Source organism: Poecilia mexicana, unplaced genomic scaffold (genome assembly GCF_051168715.1).
Source record: "Poecilia mexicana isolate PSO_F unplaced genomic scaffold, ASM5116871v1 scaffold_6, whole genome shotgun sequence".
In the NCBI taxonomy this organism is placed as follows: Eukaryota; Metazoa; Chordata; class Actinopteri; order Cyprinodontiformes; family Poeciliidae; genus Poecilia; species Poecilia mexicana.
In genome coordinates this window covers 17,522,504-17,539,369 of record NW_028263375.1, presented here as the reverse complement: position 1 = coordinate 17,539,369, position 16,866 = coordinate 17,522,504, and the positions used below count along the sequence as shown (strand labels likewise).

At 38.2% G+C, this 16,866-nt stretch overlaps 1 protein-coding gene across 1 annotated transcript in view; it reads left to right on the top strand.

Moving 5' to 3' along the window:
* furinb (furin (paired basic amino acid cleaving enzyme) b) overlaps nucleotides 1–16,866 on the top strand; it is a 140,943-nt gene that overhangs the window by 49,198 nt on the left and 74,879 nt on the right. Inside the window, exon 3 of the mRNA XM_088006340.1 lies at nucleotides 9,787–9,885. Within this exon, the coding sequence (XP_087862466.1) occupies nucleotides 9,787–9,885 (99 nt within the window). The remainder of the gene's footprint in view (nucleotides 1–9,786; nucleotides 9,886–16,866) is intronic.

Below are 16,866 nucleotides of genomic sequence, written 5' to 3'. Positions count from 1 at the left end.
CCAACGCTAAGGTACATAAAAAGAAAAAAAAAAAAAAGGTACGTGAGGACTGAGAGAAATAAGAATCCGAGTGAAAATCAGTGATGTGGTGAGTGGGCTGAGCAACTGGTTGATGCCGCTCTGATGCCTCACACAGCTCTCAGACTGACAGAATGCTTTTGATAAGCAATCTTAATGTCAGTTGCACTCAAGTTCAGCCAACGTGTAAAACTCCCACGTCCGTCTGTATCGCACAAGTGCTCACTCTTGTAAGTTCAAAGTTGTTGAAATTACAAGCTTGAAATACTTGACATTCACATCAACCAATCCCAATTTAGACAAATCTCTCTTCATGAATAATGCCATTTTAAATTTGACTTCATCTTGCGGCAGTGCAGAAGCTTCCAACCGAAAGCTGGCGCACTAGAACATTTCCATGCTTAATGCTAATTAACATAAATACACTTGGCATTTACGCCTGTAGAATCACAAATGTACACAAATACTGGAACCGTCAGCTGTTTTTGCATAATGCTATAAACAAAAGAACTAAATATTACCAAAACAATATATAGACACACACACATGCAACATACAGACAAAAACAACTGGTAAATCTGCTGACCATACGGTTTATTGGTTTGTCTTTAATTTTGCTCAGATCTGCTTTGATCAGAGTGCTTTGCATTAATGTAGACCGGTTGCAAATGTAGACAGATGTGTCTGCAGCCCCAGTTAATTCTAACGGAGTTTGACTCCTTTATTTAACTCTGTTCCCTTGGAATCCAATCACCCAGAATGTGTTTTAGCACCTGCTTTGAAAATCCTTGTAGTCACAATTATCAAATGTCTGAATCTCTGGAGATGACTTCCTAGCAAATTAAACTCAGAGAACTCAGGCCGACTGTGCTTTATCTCTTTCCATTTTTTTTTTCAAGCCAGCCAAACCATAAACGTTTAAATTTTAGAAAACACGAGGTGGCTATAAAGCCATGTCTATGTTTCCTTCTTCAGCTGAAGAAAATCAGTCCAGTTTGAAGTTTTCTACAAAATTAGATTTTACTTTCTAAACCACTGAGGGCAGTATTGTTTTCAACTTGAAATTTGACCAGTTTCATTTAACATCTGAAATACGTAGTTGTTGCAGAAACTAAAAATCACCAGAATCTGTAGACCACAGCCCTGAAAATCGTTTGGGTTTTGATGAAGATACTTTCTGACAAAATCTCTATTCCATAAAAAGAAATGTTTCCCAAGACACACTATCTAATATTTCAGTAGCTCTACTCAAAGCCTCCAGAATGAGGTTTACCCATTATGAAAAATCAAAAGCTAAAAAAAAAAAAAAATGCTTGGTACTCAGTGTTCATTTCATGCAATTAAAAAATAATTAACAGAAACCCAATTAAAGAATAAATAAATACAGTTGCTTTTGTGTTAACTAAGGTTTCACAAGTAAGTGAGAAATATCCCAAAAAAATATTTCTCGTTGCTGCTTTTTCCCTCGTTGTTCATGTTGTGGATCAACAAACAAGCAAAAAAATTTGCTGTAAGATGAAATAAAATAAGATGGTGACTCTCTCTAATGGACTGTAGCTGTAATGTCTTGTTCTGCTCCATTTACTATCCGTTGCTACTATCTGAACAAAAGCTAATTTCACTATTGGCTTTTGTTCAGATAGTAATGATCATTTTTCTCCAAGCTATCTTTTCTTTTACTCTTCCGAAATTTACCTAGAGATGAGAAAATAATATATTTTCGTCTATTTTATCTAAAAATGTCCAAAGTAAGCTAGTCACAAGAAAGCTCCTGTTCAGTGTTTCCCTGCTTTGTTTCTGGAACACTCTTGTGACACACAATATAATCACACTCGGCTACACAAAGTCTTGTGCTGAGGTCAGCAGAGTTGTCTTATGTTTTTTACTCTTTGTACTCGTTCTGAACGCTTTAAGGACGAGCCTCTGGCAAAATACTTCTGGAGGTTACAGACCTTCTTCCTGTGTGATATGGAGATTTGAATGGCACCAAAGGGTAACCTTCAGGCATGTTTTAAAAATGGAAATAATTTGGAGCTGTTTTTCTCTCTTTTCTCATCTTTTTTGAAACTGTTAATGAGAGTGGAATATCAGGAAAGCATTATTTGTTGATTCATGTTGACTAGTGTCCAGAACAATGTTTAAATTGAATGTGGTACAGATTTACTTTGACCTCCGTCTGTTGTGTAACCCCACTCTTGGATTAATTTACTGAAATATTAGGTAATGTTAAGAGCAGGCTGATGTTCTCAGGGTTCCTATTTGAAAAACATTTATCGTACAGTAAAATACAAGGATGTGCATATATTATTTTTTAGAATTTTTTTTTTAAATTAAACTATCGACGTTTAATTTTTATTATGTGTGACAGCTGTAAGCATCAGTTAAATTTACTATAAAATATATATTTTTAGCTATAATCAATTTCAGTCCAGTATACTCGTGGGGTTTTGGACAAAATCAGGCATACTGTATAATCTTCAGAACACATTCAGATCAGTGTTATTATATTTCTTCATTTTTATTTAATTTATTTACTTTAGTGGCTCGTATTAATAACTATTACCTATATGGGGAACATTCTGCTAATTTCGAGGAGGTAATTTTTGCTGTGCTGATTTTATCTTGAACAACAACCACCAGTTTGCCATGAGTAGCTGACGGGGGGGAATAAAAGAAAAGGTTATGTGTTTTCAATTTCTCAGCCACACAAAATAGTTTTTCTTTATCCAAATGGTGAAGGTGTATATGTCTTTGTGGTTTTTCCTTCTGCAGGAGCTGAAAATAATTATGTTCTGTGTGAAAGACACTTGCCCATGCTTTGTTCAGTGGCAGCTTGTGATGAAAATAACCTTCAGGAGGTATTCTGAGAAACTAAAGAAACTCTGAAAAGGTCATTGAGAAGCCAAAGGCCAGGATGCACACTGTGTGCCAAGGGGAGATGATATAAATGCCGTGACTGATTGTGTGACAGACTAAATAAATTTCATTGTGGGTCACATCTACCAGAAAAGCGATGTGCTTCACCCACAAAGAAATCCCAAGATAACCACAGATGTGAGTTGCTGAACAACAAAAAGAAAGCCTTGAAGGACACTGACTCATTGTTATTGAGGTTTGTAGACTTTAAGGGGAAGGGCTTTCAGTTTGAATGTGTTTATCAATTGACAAAGCTTTAAGGCTTAGCATTCTCCTTGGCTGTGCCACACACACCTCACTTCCTCTTTGTACCCATATATTCCCCTGTCACAATCTCATTGGCATTAAGACGGCCTCATCAACATCTCCGCCTACATCAGGACACAGAAATCCCTCACCTTGTCCCTCCTCATGGAACCTGTCTGTCTTCATTAATCAGGTAAAGATCAGACTCAGCTAGACTGAACTGGAACAAGGTTGCATGTCCAGTTGCACTCCAGGATGCTGGGGATAGTGCTATCCCCCTGCATCCTAAAAACCCTCACTTGTTGCTGCACAACTTTACTGCAAGAGCTTTACAAAATTAAAACAATGTGCAAGAGTTCAACTTTAGCAGCTTCCTTTATTTCAGCTCCTTTAACTATTAAAACTGATTTTACAAAGAGCTTTTTAGAAGTTAACATCCATCATAAAGGGCTTGGGTGGAAGTTTTTACTTTTAGTTAATCTGCAATAATATGTGGATTCTCCTGTGAATTTAACAAGATTTAGCTTCAAGTGCATGCGAGAACTTTCAGGGGAAAAAAAGGGACTTGATGCCCCTACAACTGTCTGGAGTATTGACTACCTGCCTGCCACACCAGTTAATAAGACTAAAAGGCTGTCTGACATGGTGGTCAGTGATACAGGAACACTGACCGCTCAACATTTCTCTTCTCCTTGTTTGCCGCTGTTTTCCGTTTAAAGGCTAAGCGTCACGTCCCCTGCAGGATTACTCACACTACTCTGCAGTCGTCATGTTGTTGTATAGAGCAGGAATACAAGCATCAGTTCCTGCTGAAATGTGATGCAGGGCATGCAGAGATTTTTGGAGAACCAGGAGGAAAACACATGTTTATGTGCTATAAGGAACAAAGGTGGTGGTGGAATAGTCAAAATATTTGGGTGTTCATCTGGACGACAGATTGGTCTAATAAATGCAGCACTGAGGCTGTTTATAAGACGAAACGGGGCAAAAACTATTTAAAAATCATTGGTGTTTTTTAATGCTTGCAGCAAGATGTTTCATATCTTCACTGAGTCTGGTGAAATGTACAAATTTCTTTGAAGCCATCTGTTGGGGGCAGCAGAATCAGAACAGAGTGACTAAAAGAGACTGAACACCCTGAGTAAAAAGGCTGGCTCTCTGCTGGGGACTTCTCTGAAGCCCCTGGAGCTGACATTCCAAGAATAAATGAATGTACATATAAGATGGAAATAAGAATGAAGAGGCTAAAGCATGAGACAGACAACCTCTGGCAGTGTCCAGTGAGGGGTGTAAAGGGCAGTGTGCCTCTAATGCAGATTCAGAGCGTACTGGCAGGGTGACTAATGACCTACAGTGCTCTCAATTATTATCACTTGTACGCATTTGCACACACATGCACACACACACACACACACCTTCACCCAAACCCCATATGATTCACTCTAGTTAAAGCTTTGTAGAAGTATGACTCAGCTGCAGCTCTCTGTCTCCATCTCAATTTTCCCAAGACCCGTAGACTCGAGTTCTAAATGAGGACATCAGCACTCTGGGAAATAGGTTTGTCCCACAGAAAAGCCACCCCTGGGCAGCACAAATTAGCTTTCTGCCCTGCCACAATCTATGTGAAAATGGGTCTTATTAATTCCTGGGGTCATATCTTTCATCGCAGCAGTCTTGCACATTGAAGGTGCTCTTACCTCTTATGGTTTGACTTCATGTTTGAGACACTGCAAAGTTTTTAATATCAATTAAGGACCTGTCATAGCAGTTTATCTAAACAGTATTTTCTGTTTTTAAAAGGTCATCACTGTTAGGGTTCCATCTTACTGGCTGAGGCGTGGGTTGCATCGGTGTTATTGGAAAACGGAGGTTGCGGTTCTTGGGTACAGCTGTGTTCCTGTGGTCTTGTGGGTGGGTTACTCTCTCCTGGTTGTCGTGTTGTGATGGTATCTTTTCATTCTGCTGATTAGGGATTTTGCATTGCATGAATATTGTGGGTGTGTGTAGGGAGCGCTGTGAGGTCAGCCAGGAGACCTGCTGCGTCTTGGCCGTTGTCCGCCCCTTGCTGCTTGGCGTTCTGTGTGTCTTCTCTCAGGCCTGCTCCCAGGCTTGGACTTTTCTCCCTGCTAACTTTAATTTCAGTTGATATTTGCTTCCACATCTTCACACACATCTATACGGGTATGCTGACATGCCTGTGACTCGCTACAGAAAATATCCACAGTACATGGACACAGGTACAACCACGTAGTTGGATGTATTCACAAACAATTTGCTGCAGTTGTGGAGTCCTGATCACAAAAGACCCAAATCTGGCAACTTTTTTTTTTTATATATATACACAGATCAGACTTATTCAAGCCACTGGCAGATTTAAATTTAAAATTGTTTTAATTGTACCAAGAGGTTGGTATCTGATTGAAAATGACACCGGCTTCTCATGAAAGAAAATAACAGTGTTCAAGGGACATCATTTTTGAAATATATAATTTTGTTAATTGATTTCCATTTTAAGTGAATTAGCTTATAATAAATTATTTATACAATATGGAGAGAGTCATCATTGGTGTCTGGGCAGTCAAATGCTTCTCATAATTGCTGACAAGCTTTCTGCTTGTATCCTTGAGTATTTTTCACCTTTATTTGACCATTATTGCTTTTGCAATAAGCTCCAAGTCTTTGATGTTAAAAACCTCCTTGGGGCCTTGACATTCCTCTCAGGGTCTGTGCATGCGAGCCGACTGGACTTGCAGACAAGAACACTCCCGTATTGACATTATTTTTAGCCCAGCTGAGCAACCACAATCCTCTCAGAGTTACAATTTTCACTACAATGGCTTTAGGGCCTTTAATGTGTCTATTCAAAGCAGAGTGAAAGAAAAAAATGAAGCCATTTCTAACCAGAATATTAATGCAACTTTTTGCATCATTGCCTTTTAAAGACAAACTACCATGACATGGAAAATGGTGTAGATCCTTTTGGTATTTTGTTAAAAGCGGTCATTGTTGCTTTTTTTTTTTCTGCTTTTGAACTGATCTGTCACATTCTGTCAGCATGCAAAGCTAAAATGGTTCCAAAAAAAACGCCAGAAACCAGCAGAAAACCTGAACTGACCTCAAGCAGTCAGGTACAGATTTCCAAAAGCTTTTGAAAAAGGAGAGCAGATTAGAAGGTGTAAATTAGTTCTTATTATTGCTCTAATCTTTAACTCCCTAAACATTTTTTATCACTTACATGTCTGGATTCTGGTAAGGCCACACACACAAAAAATAAATATTATTTTGCCAATCAGTAAGGCAATGCGGTTAAGTTAAATCTGCCAGAGGTGTGAATTAACTCCAAACTCCAAATTCAGTCTCATCTTTTGTAACATATGTATATTTTAGACATGTCAGTCTGCTGAAAAATATGTTTATTTCTATGCACTCAATATTGGTTGGGACTTTTTTTTTTTTTTTTGTGCATAAATTACTTCATCAGTACTTTATGCTTGGAGCCAGTGGCTCTGCTGAGGTGTAGAGAAAGCTCAGGTTGCTTTGAAAGTGACGTTCATAAGATGTCTTGACAACACCACATGGATTCTTCATGGGGTCCAGGTCAGACGAGGTTGCTGGCCAATCAAGCACAATGACTGCATTATCATTACATCAGCTTTTGGTACATTTGGCAGTGTGGACAGGTGTCAACTCCTGCTTTAAAATGAAATCAGCCTCTCCATAAAGCTTGTCAGCTGAAAGAAGCAAGAAGTGCTCTGAAATGTTCTAATAGGTGACTGTTTTGACCCAGGACTTCAGAAAACGCAGTGGATCAGAAGCAGCAGGTGACATGACACCCAATATTAATCACTATTTGTAGAAACTTCCTACTGGACTTTTAGCAAGGTGGATTGTGTGCCTCTACACTTTTCCTCCAGACTCCGGGACCTCAATTTCCAAATAAGATGCAAATTTTATCTGAAACGAGGGACCACTGAGCAAAAGTCCAGTTTGCGTCAAGAGACGTTATGCACAGACCAATCTTACCCACAGGCCCGGAGCAACTTTGCCAAAATATGATATTTCTAGCTCATGTGTGGGATTTGTCTGTGCATAGTGGCTCCATGATATACTGACTCTTACTGCACTGTCACTGACAACACTTTTTACTTCCACTCAACTTTCTATGAATACGGTTCGGCATAGGTACTCTGTGAACAACCGGCTTCATAAGCAATGATGTTTTGTTGTGACTTATCCTCTTTGTGGAGGCTGTCAATGACTGTCATCTGGACAGTTGCCAAGTCAGCAGGCTTCCCCATTGTGGAGCGTGCTGACCCAGACTAGGAGACCATTCAAAGCACATCTCGAGTTCAAAAGCTCGCCTCACTCGTTTCTTCTTAATTTCATGAGTACAGGTGTTTTTACATCTTCTTTTTATATTATGCTTTCATCAATACAGGAAGATGTTTTTAAAAGCCTCCTTAACACTGAAGGAGCCTTATTCATCTTTTCTATCCATAATTGCATGCATTGAAAGACCATTCATTTTTGTATAAAACTGAGCAATTTGGGTAATATGCAAGCTCATAGCAGGAGATTTAGAACCAGCTCTTAATCACAACATTCAACAAATGAATTCAAATTGGCTTGCCGGAGGATGCCATCTCTATGTTACTGTTGCCAGGTTTGGCCTTTAAGCCGGAGCCTCCAGTCTGGGCGGCTCGCAGACAGTGCTGCCTGCAGAATATGCCTGCAGCCCCAGGAGAGCCTTATATCCTGCTGCGTCTGCTCTTCTTGCTCCTCACACACATCCATCGCAGCAGCTCAGCCTGTCAAACCTTGGGTCCCCTCCAGCAACACCTCAACCCCAACCCCCAGCTTCCCTTTCCTTCCCCTTGTTTCCCCCCATTGCCACCCCGCTCTGGTTCCCCCTCTCTTCCTTCGCTCCACTGGGCTAGTGAAGGTGAGTCTGTTCCCCAGTGGCACAACTGTACAGATTGCAATGCCTCCTCCATCCAATGGTGGCTGTTCTCTTTTGAATACATCCGTTTAACAAGTGGTTGTGTTGTTCCTCATCTTTCTCCTTTATTAATCTTTTGTTTGGCTATTTTTATCCGCTAGACCCAACTTACTTCTATATGTCCTTATTATTTAGTCTGCAGGCCTCTCCTAGGTCAGCTCTCCTTGACGTGACAAGCAGAGGAGCCTCAGGCTGCTCGATGTGTCACCTAACAGCAAGACTAATGAAAAATAAAATTCCCCTGAGGTTTAAGGGCAGTTTGGTGACAGCTGTCATCCTATTACTTGTCCCTAAAAGCTCCTTTATGAGCAGGACATGAGCAGAGCAATGACAACAGTATTAGGGATGCTCCAGACAGCTTTTATATAGCTCTTTCTCTGAAGGTCATGCGTGTTTTCGTTATGTCCATCTGCAGATTTGTGGCGAATGTTGCTTTTCAGAGCTAGTTTTGTATTTTTACTCTTCATCTTTCCAGGCTAGCTACATACCTGTACATTCTTTCCTGTGCAGAAAGAATAAGGTATTTTTTCCATCATAAATTGATATTATCGTAATTCTTGTTAAACAGACATTTGTACCACTTTCTGAGATTTTAATACCTAAATGGAGATGGATATTAAATGTATTAGGCTTCAAATAAATGGATTAGCTTCAGGTTTTTTTTTATCAGTTGATTTATAGTTCAGGTTAGAAGCTATGAATGTCACATTTTTAAAAAAACTAGGTGGACCACTGACTTATTATTATTATGGAGGATCGAAATAATCGCTAGAAGTTAACACAACTGTTTAGGATCGAAGTAATCACTAAAACAATTGCTTGATAGATGTATCTCAGCAATATTTTAAAAGTCCTGCCGCATCTTTGAAGTACATATTGTTGTTGATGTGCCCCTGTTCTGAAAGGTGAATGTTTGTTGGGAAAAAGTCTGTAAAAGTTGCAGTTTCGGCTGCATAAAACCACATTTTATTATTCATTACTGAGGTTCTGGCAAATTCTGACTGGATATTTGAATATTCATCTTGGCAGAATTGGTACAATTTATAAATTCATCCATTTCCTGAAACCAAGTTTTATGCTTAGTCCATTAATGTTCTTTATATTTGAGGTTGGAGGCAAAGATCCATTTGGCCTCAATGACAAAAAAAATATGTTTGGACCAGTCAAAGCAAGACTTTCAAACCTAAGAAAACTGTACTTAGTATGGTGCTGTGGAAATGTTTTGCTGCCTTTAATACTGGTGTATTGCACAAAATGGATGGAATATTGAAGACCAAGGCCAATAACTAATTCTTTGACTGTACCTAAAATCAGCAGTTTGGTGGTTGAAACCTAGCAACAACTGACTCTTTGAGCATGATAAAAATCCATCCACTTTACATGTGATCATTTGAATCAAATCCTATGCTCCTAGATAAACAAACACAAGCTAATTTATTTTTTAATACTAACAGAGAAAGACAGACTGTGACAGCATTCAGTGTGACAGCCGTTTGAGTTGAATTCTCTGCACATCCACCTCTGTTACCGTACTCTTGCAAACAGTGTTATCTGCCCGTGCTGTTCCTGCAGGTAAATTCACTGCCTCTTTGTCTGTGTTTGTGCAGGTTTTTGGAGATTATTATCACTTCAGGCACCATGCCGTGGAGAAGAGGGCATTGTCAGGCCACACGGGAATGCACATCAGACTGCAAAAAGAACCACAGGTAAGACTGGTGTCAGCTCTCTCACAGCTCACCGCGGCTCTCCTTATTGGCAACAAAAAGCCGGAAGACAGATTGGATTACACAGTGAATGTGTATACATCACTAGAGAAAAGCATGCCAGCATCAGTGACAGCTTGTCAACCACTTTTTATTTTTTTTTGTAGTCCACACTTGTCTTTCCATCTGTCCCACTGACACACTTCAGAACACTACATAACTGTAATTATGCTAAATAGGGACATTTTTAGGATTGCTCAAACTTCTTCATCTGCACATAACAAAAGAGGATGACTGTCAAAAATATTTTTCTAGGGTGTGCTGTGGTGGCACAGGGGTTAAGGACAGCCCATATATGGAGGCCTCAGTCCTCGACGCGGATGTCCCAGGTTCGATTCCCAGCCTGGTGACCTTTTGCCGCATGTCTTCCCCGTCTCTCATTGCCCACTTTCCTGTCAGCTAACTGTTGGATAAAGGCCACCAGAGCTAATAAAAAAAAAATTCAAAATCATAAATTCAATATATGCTTTGGTATTATTCTGTATGTAAAAACATGGCTAGAGTGAATGTTATACATCCAAAAAGCACAACAGTGCCCAGGGAAAATGGGAAGTTATATTTTTCTTTTCCTGCCCACCAAGAGCCAGAAAATAAACCTATCAATGTTGTATATTTACTGCAGCAGCACAAGAGAAAGGCAGTCCCAGACAGTCACCAGCAGCATGTATTGATTTTATTTTTTCTTCCAAAGAATATTACGTTTGAATTTCTTTTTTTTTCTTTTTTATGTTGTTACTGTTTCATATGTCCTTTGAAAATAATAACCACAGCCTTTTTGCTATTCAAGTCCACACAAATGCCAACAGGTTAGATTTTATGTTTTTTTGGGGTTTTTTTTTTTAACAATAATAGTAGAGTCCTTTTCTCTATTTAAACAGCAGGTTGACCAGGTACCTCAGTAACAAGAGTATTTGTTTTGAAGTGAAATTAGCTTAATTTGTATCCTGGACCCTGAACATATCAAAGAGAAGTTGACCTAAGAAAATTAGACAGATCAAATCAGACTTGTCACTGGACTGTTTTAAGCATATTAACCTTATCAAACCTCTCAACAATCCATTACATTTCTCTAAGAAAACAGTTTTTTTGTTTTGTTTTTTGTTTTTTTAGAAAAAAGATTTCAAGCCATTGTAAATTCGTTGTAGACAGCTGGTTGGCACCACAAACAATGAGGAAAAATGAGGGTAGAATCTTCATCCTATTGAATGTTTTTTTCAGTTTTTACTGATCTTTGTGCTTGTTCTTACTCAAAACAAGGCAGTTTACAGAAATCATATGTAAATAACGAAAACTGTTTAATACCACTTAACATCAGTGTTGAGAACCAAGTAATTAAGATTCCTATTAGAAAAAATGTGCTTTTTAAATTGGCTACGTGGCCTTGCTATTAACATTCTTCAGTTTGAGTGCTAATTAGATTTTTAATGGGCTGCACAAGTGTAGATCTCTTTATAGGTGGTATAATAGTACTTGTGTGTTGTGAAGATCATGTAGATTGGAATCAACTAAACGCCCCCTGTTTCCGCTTCTTGTTTGAACCACATTAGACCCCCAGCTGTGCGTCTTCCCTTTCCTGAGTGAAGTCTGGAAATATATACATGTCAAAAAAATTCAACTTTATTCAAGTGATCCAAGTTTAAAGTTTCTCTGCACAATGAAAGTATATCAATATTGGAACAAGTAGAACTTGGAGGATAGCATTTGACATTTTGGGTCTACACTTTTGTTGTATTAAATAAATTGCTAAGAATGCTTTTATAAGATACCAGATTGTCAGAAAGTTAAAGTGGTATGAATACTTTTTCAAGGCATTTTATGAGAAAATGTTACATGAAATGCAAATGCAAAAATCTTGGCAACATATGATGATAAAGTTTGTATTGCAGTTTATTTTATTTTTGTCTTTTTTTCTTTCACAAAGGTAACATGTTGCTGGTCAGGAGGTCAGCTTTTAAAACAAAACAATCAGTAAAACCACATACACTCTTGAATGGATTCACATATCCAGCAGCTAAGATGGAGCAAAAATACTTCAAAAAGCATTAGTTCAGATGAAAAAAATAAAAAATAAAAATCAGTTTGGCAGTGAGGAGAAACACTCACAAACAGGACCTCATCAAAACTAAGCAACTGTAAAAATGTCACAGACACAGGAAGTTAATTAACCCCTGGGGTGAAACAATGTTTGTTGCTGTAACAAAACCCAAACTTTCCCTGAATTTGGGACCCAGGTGAGAGAAGTCTGCTTTGAGAAAAATAGAGAACTGTAAAGAATGATATTGACTGTTTTTACCTGATGAATGGGGTGTATATTTTCAAACAAGTGCACACTGACAGTACACATTATTCCATTAGCAAAGACTTTATAAAAAATATATATCTGAATATGAAGAAGAGCAGAAATCAAATATTTAATAATTAAAGGGTGGCATTTATGTTTCAGGCATATGGTGCCATTTTATAGCACAGTCAAGTAACTATATTACCTTCAGCTGTGATAAAAAATGCTGTACATCAAGCATAACTTAAAAGAAATTTGACTTTGCAATTTGATGCCTTAAAATTGGGCTTCTGCCTCTTTAAGGAGCTCAAACTCCTTCCAGCGCTCTGCCTTCATCATGTCGTCACAACAATACTTCTCCTCATGCCATTTACAACCATTTTTAGAACTGGACTAAGGAGTAGTACAAATGAAGCACTCGGTAAATGCGTAGCTTCACCAGGTGTTTGCTATTTTTTGTTGATTAGGGATGTGCAAGCGACGGGTGCTCTGTGAGGCAAGAAGCTCAACTGGAGACTGCAGCTCCAACGAAGAGCTTTGTGCAGAGCAAGTATTTAGGCTGCCGTGGGAGATTCAAGGATTTATCAAACACACATAAAAGATTCAAAACAACACTCCTCGAGGTATGTTTTTGATGAGGGAATAACATTATAACATGATATAAAACTAAAAAAAAGTTCAGTGTTGCATAATACCGAGCCTTAAAAAAAAAAAAGAGGAACAAGTAGACAGACTTGCTATGCTGATATTTCACCTTGCTTCCCCTGCTGGTCCTTTCTATGCCAACCAGGCCCAGTGTGGGCTGTGAGAAAACAAAGGAGGAAAATAAAAAAAAAAACAGCAGGGCCCCAATATGCAACAATCACCCCCACCCCCACAAACGCTACTGACCCAGACAGACTTCGGACCATATGCTGTTTCTGCCCTGTTCCTTTGTAGATATAAATATGGCAATAATTCTTTCTTGTGGGTTACCGAGCTAATGTGGAGCAAAGAAAAAAGGCAGCTTGAGTTTATATTGTCTTTTTATTTTTCCCCACAAAAAAAAGCTTTTGTGCTTTCAAGTAACATACAGTACCCTCACCCTCATCTCCTTGGGTCACTGCCCAAAAGACAAACTGATGCTAATAAATTCAAATACCACTAGACCCAGGGTGCTGCATTATTATCTTCTGTACACACATCTGCCTTACCTATCCTGTTTTTTTCGGTGTTGCTGCCAGGGAACTGCGCCCCTCACGCTGCTGCCATTTTTACGTTTGAAAAGAGGGAGACGGCAATGGTAATTTCTCCTCTAAAGTATATTTCAAGCAGCACCTGACTACTGATGAAGACATGGATACTTACCAAATGAGATCTGAGGTTTCCCATCTGTACTTAAATAGATCTCCCAAGTGGCGGCTAAAAGATTTTTCTTTAGTTATTTTGATCCCATTTCCTGAAGCCTGAGGAAAGCTCTCGTGAGCTCTGACAAGCACCAGGGCTTTAAGGCACATTACTAAGATACGGTGACATTTACTGTGGGCAGTAGTCAAGAGTTGAATTGAAATCTCTCTGAACTTTCACATACCATATGCTATGGTGCTCTAGCGAGCTGCTAGAGCACCACAGCAATGTGATTATGCTATCTGTTTTCAACAGACCTACAATGAGAAATCAATGAGGTTTAGCAAGGGTGCTGGCAGATGCAAACATTTTGTCATTGTCACTAGAAAGGGACTAATGATGTGCAATGCTCAATTATAGATCTCTTTGCTGGAGCAAATGACGAAATGCACAATGAACAAAGACAAAATTGCTGCTGAGATTACAGGCTCGATTAATAGTTGATGGTTTTCTGCTGCTAATATCCGCCACGGACCGGAACTCATCAACAAGATGCACTCAGAAATGTTAGAGTTAAACCTGTTTATTTTGAACGGGGAAATAAAAGCATCTCGTTCAGAAGTGGAACCTGTTATAAAGCTGTCGATTTAAAGCCTCAAGTGATGAAAAAAAGATGTTCTTATAATGGAGATTCCATATCAGAAGTCAGCAGTTCAAGTTTCTGTAACTCGGTAGTTGAACTCTGACCTATTGAGGGCATTGGGCTTTTGGCTGAGAAACAACAGCTTGCACCAGATGTACTTACACACCTACACAACCGAAAAAGCAGAGAAAACCTCTGGCAAAGCATGGCTGCTGCCAACACAAACCCGCTCCATGGCACAGGTGAGTGGGATCGTGCTTCCATGTTTATTTATTCCATGTTTATGTGCATCTGTATAGTCATTTGAGTTGCAACTATCTAATCCACAGAGTAAGGAAGAAAGAAAGAAAGAAAGAAAGAAAGAAAGAAAGAAAGAAAGAAAAAAAAAGGTTATGCTTCATGTGGTTTAAGAAAACAGATTTAGAAGGCAATAGAAACAGAAAGGTTGGATTTGGATTAGTCATTGCTAAGCTTTGAGCTCGTTACGCTGTTTCCTCCTCCTAATCCAGAGGCTGCATTTCACGAAACCGCCATTGTCTCCTTTCCTCTGCTTCTGTGGTACGAGCATGCCGCTTATCACTGTCCCCTTTGAATTATCACGCAGTGGCAAGATGACATTGGCAGTTGCATAAGCTTTTACCATTATGTTGGTAAGGGTCATTTGTCATCTTTCCTCTGCACACCCTTCCATCCTATGAGGGGAAGAATTGATTTGTTTTGGGTTTACTGCTGTTTTGTTTTGCATAAAATATAATCTAGTATTGTTTATTGCGCCCAGTGTTTTAGGGAATATTTACACGACTCTTTCTTGCTCTTTCCTCTCTTCTCTTTAAGCTCTGCAACAATTTATATCTGACTTCAAGAGCTATATATTTTTATTGTCAGCAAAAGCCACAGTGAATGTGGATGGTGATATTCTAACTTTATTATCAACAGAAAACCTAATGGAGAAAGTAAAACTTTCTTCATTAGAAAGTGCTAATCCCATTATAGTTTATCTCTAAACTTTTTTAAATTTCTCAACTCACTTGTGATATTCAGTGTTAGTGATATAAACCACTAATTATGAGCTATTCACCTATGAAAATACTTTACTTCTCACAAGTAGTAAAGTATTGTATGAAAAAGATAGGAAAACAGTTGTTAAACAATGTAGGAAGGCCGAGTGTTTATTCTGTACATATAAAGTGGTCCCATTCTGCCCTTTGATGGCTTTTGATAGTTTAAAAAACGAATTAAAACTCGAATAAGACTCATCTGGACTTAATGTTCAGTGCTCAATAGACCTTTTCAGCCAAATAAATGAGGATTTAACTCCACAAAAACAGCAGATAATTTATTAGTCTTTTTTGTATTGGTTAAGGTCACACTGAGCCTACCTTGGTGAATGATCACAAATGCAACGTAGGCTTTTTAAATATGGTTCTTATGTATTCTAGAAACATCTGTTTGTCCGTCCATACCTGTTTTGATCCAACTTTTATATTTAAAACCTGACAAATATCTGCCATAAAGCCATAGTGAACGTTTATATTCATAATTGGCTTTTAAAATGACTGAGAACTCTACAAAACGGAGTGTAAAGAAGTTTGGAATTATAATGGGGGGGGGGGATTTTAAATAAATTTTTAAAGTACTGCCATTTGAAGCCCCTTTGTCATCTCGAGTTTTTAAGAGAGATCCACTGATGATCAAATCACACTCTTTTGGAAAACTTTGACCATATAAATTTTTCTTACAGATCTATAGTTAAGTGTTAAATTATTTTTTTCTCGTCTTCCTACCATGAAGTTTAATTACCTTACATATGTTGGGAGTAGAGGTAAAATCATCTTTTGTGATTAACTGTTATTTTAAAAAACATATTAGCCCATTTAAAATATTTCTTTAATTTATTAGCAAATACCGACATTATTAGTCTCCATTTGTACTCCTTGTAGAGAGGATATTTCCAAAAGGTTAACAACATTTCAAAAATCCTGAACAAAACAGACTCACTTTGATATAATAGATCCAGACTTTCTTGTGACTACCTGAAGTCTGTTTTTAAGTGGCTTTGCTGCTTTGCCAATTTGACAAAGCAGCATGGTGTTAAGAATATACTTCTTGTGAAAGACAGTTTCCTTTTTTTGTATATTTGAAAAGGTTGGGTACAAAGTGCCTAAAATTGCACAAGTATGAAATGGTGAACAAGTGAAATCGATAGCACCCGGTGAAATCTAGTTCGAAGTTGTTGCAGCCTGAATGAACAGTTGACATGCCTCAGTAGAAAAAAATATTTTCTTTTTAACAGCTTCCTACTTCACCAATGCTGTGGTTGTAGCTAGAATGGCCTCTTAGGTCTTAGGGCCACAGACCAGAAATAAATTGTACGAGTCAGAAAAGGTGTAGCTGAAAAGAGTCAGAATACAGGTACATTAAAAACTTGTACCTGGTTTTTAATGTCATCAAGAAAATTAACAGCGGTAAAGTGTATATATATATATATATATATATATATATATATATATATATATATATATATATATATATATATATATATATATATATAGATAAATATATATATATATATCTCACATGGACAACCGAAGCCCTAATTGGCGTTCAGTGGAGTGTTGCTTTAGGCCTGTACAGACCATGACTCACTGAAACAAGTGAGGCTTCAGGAAAAAGT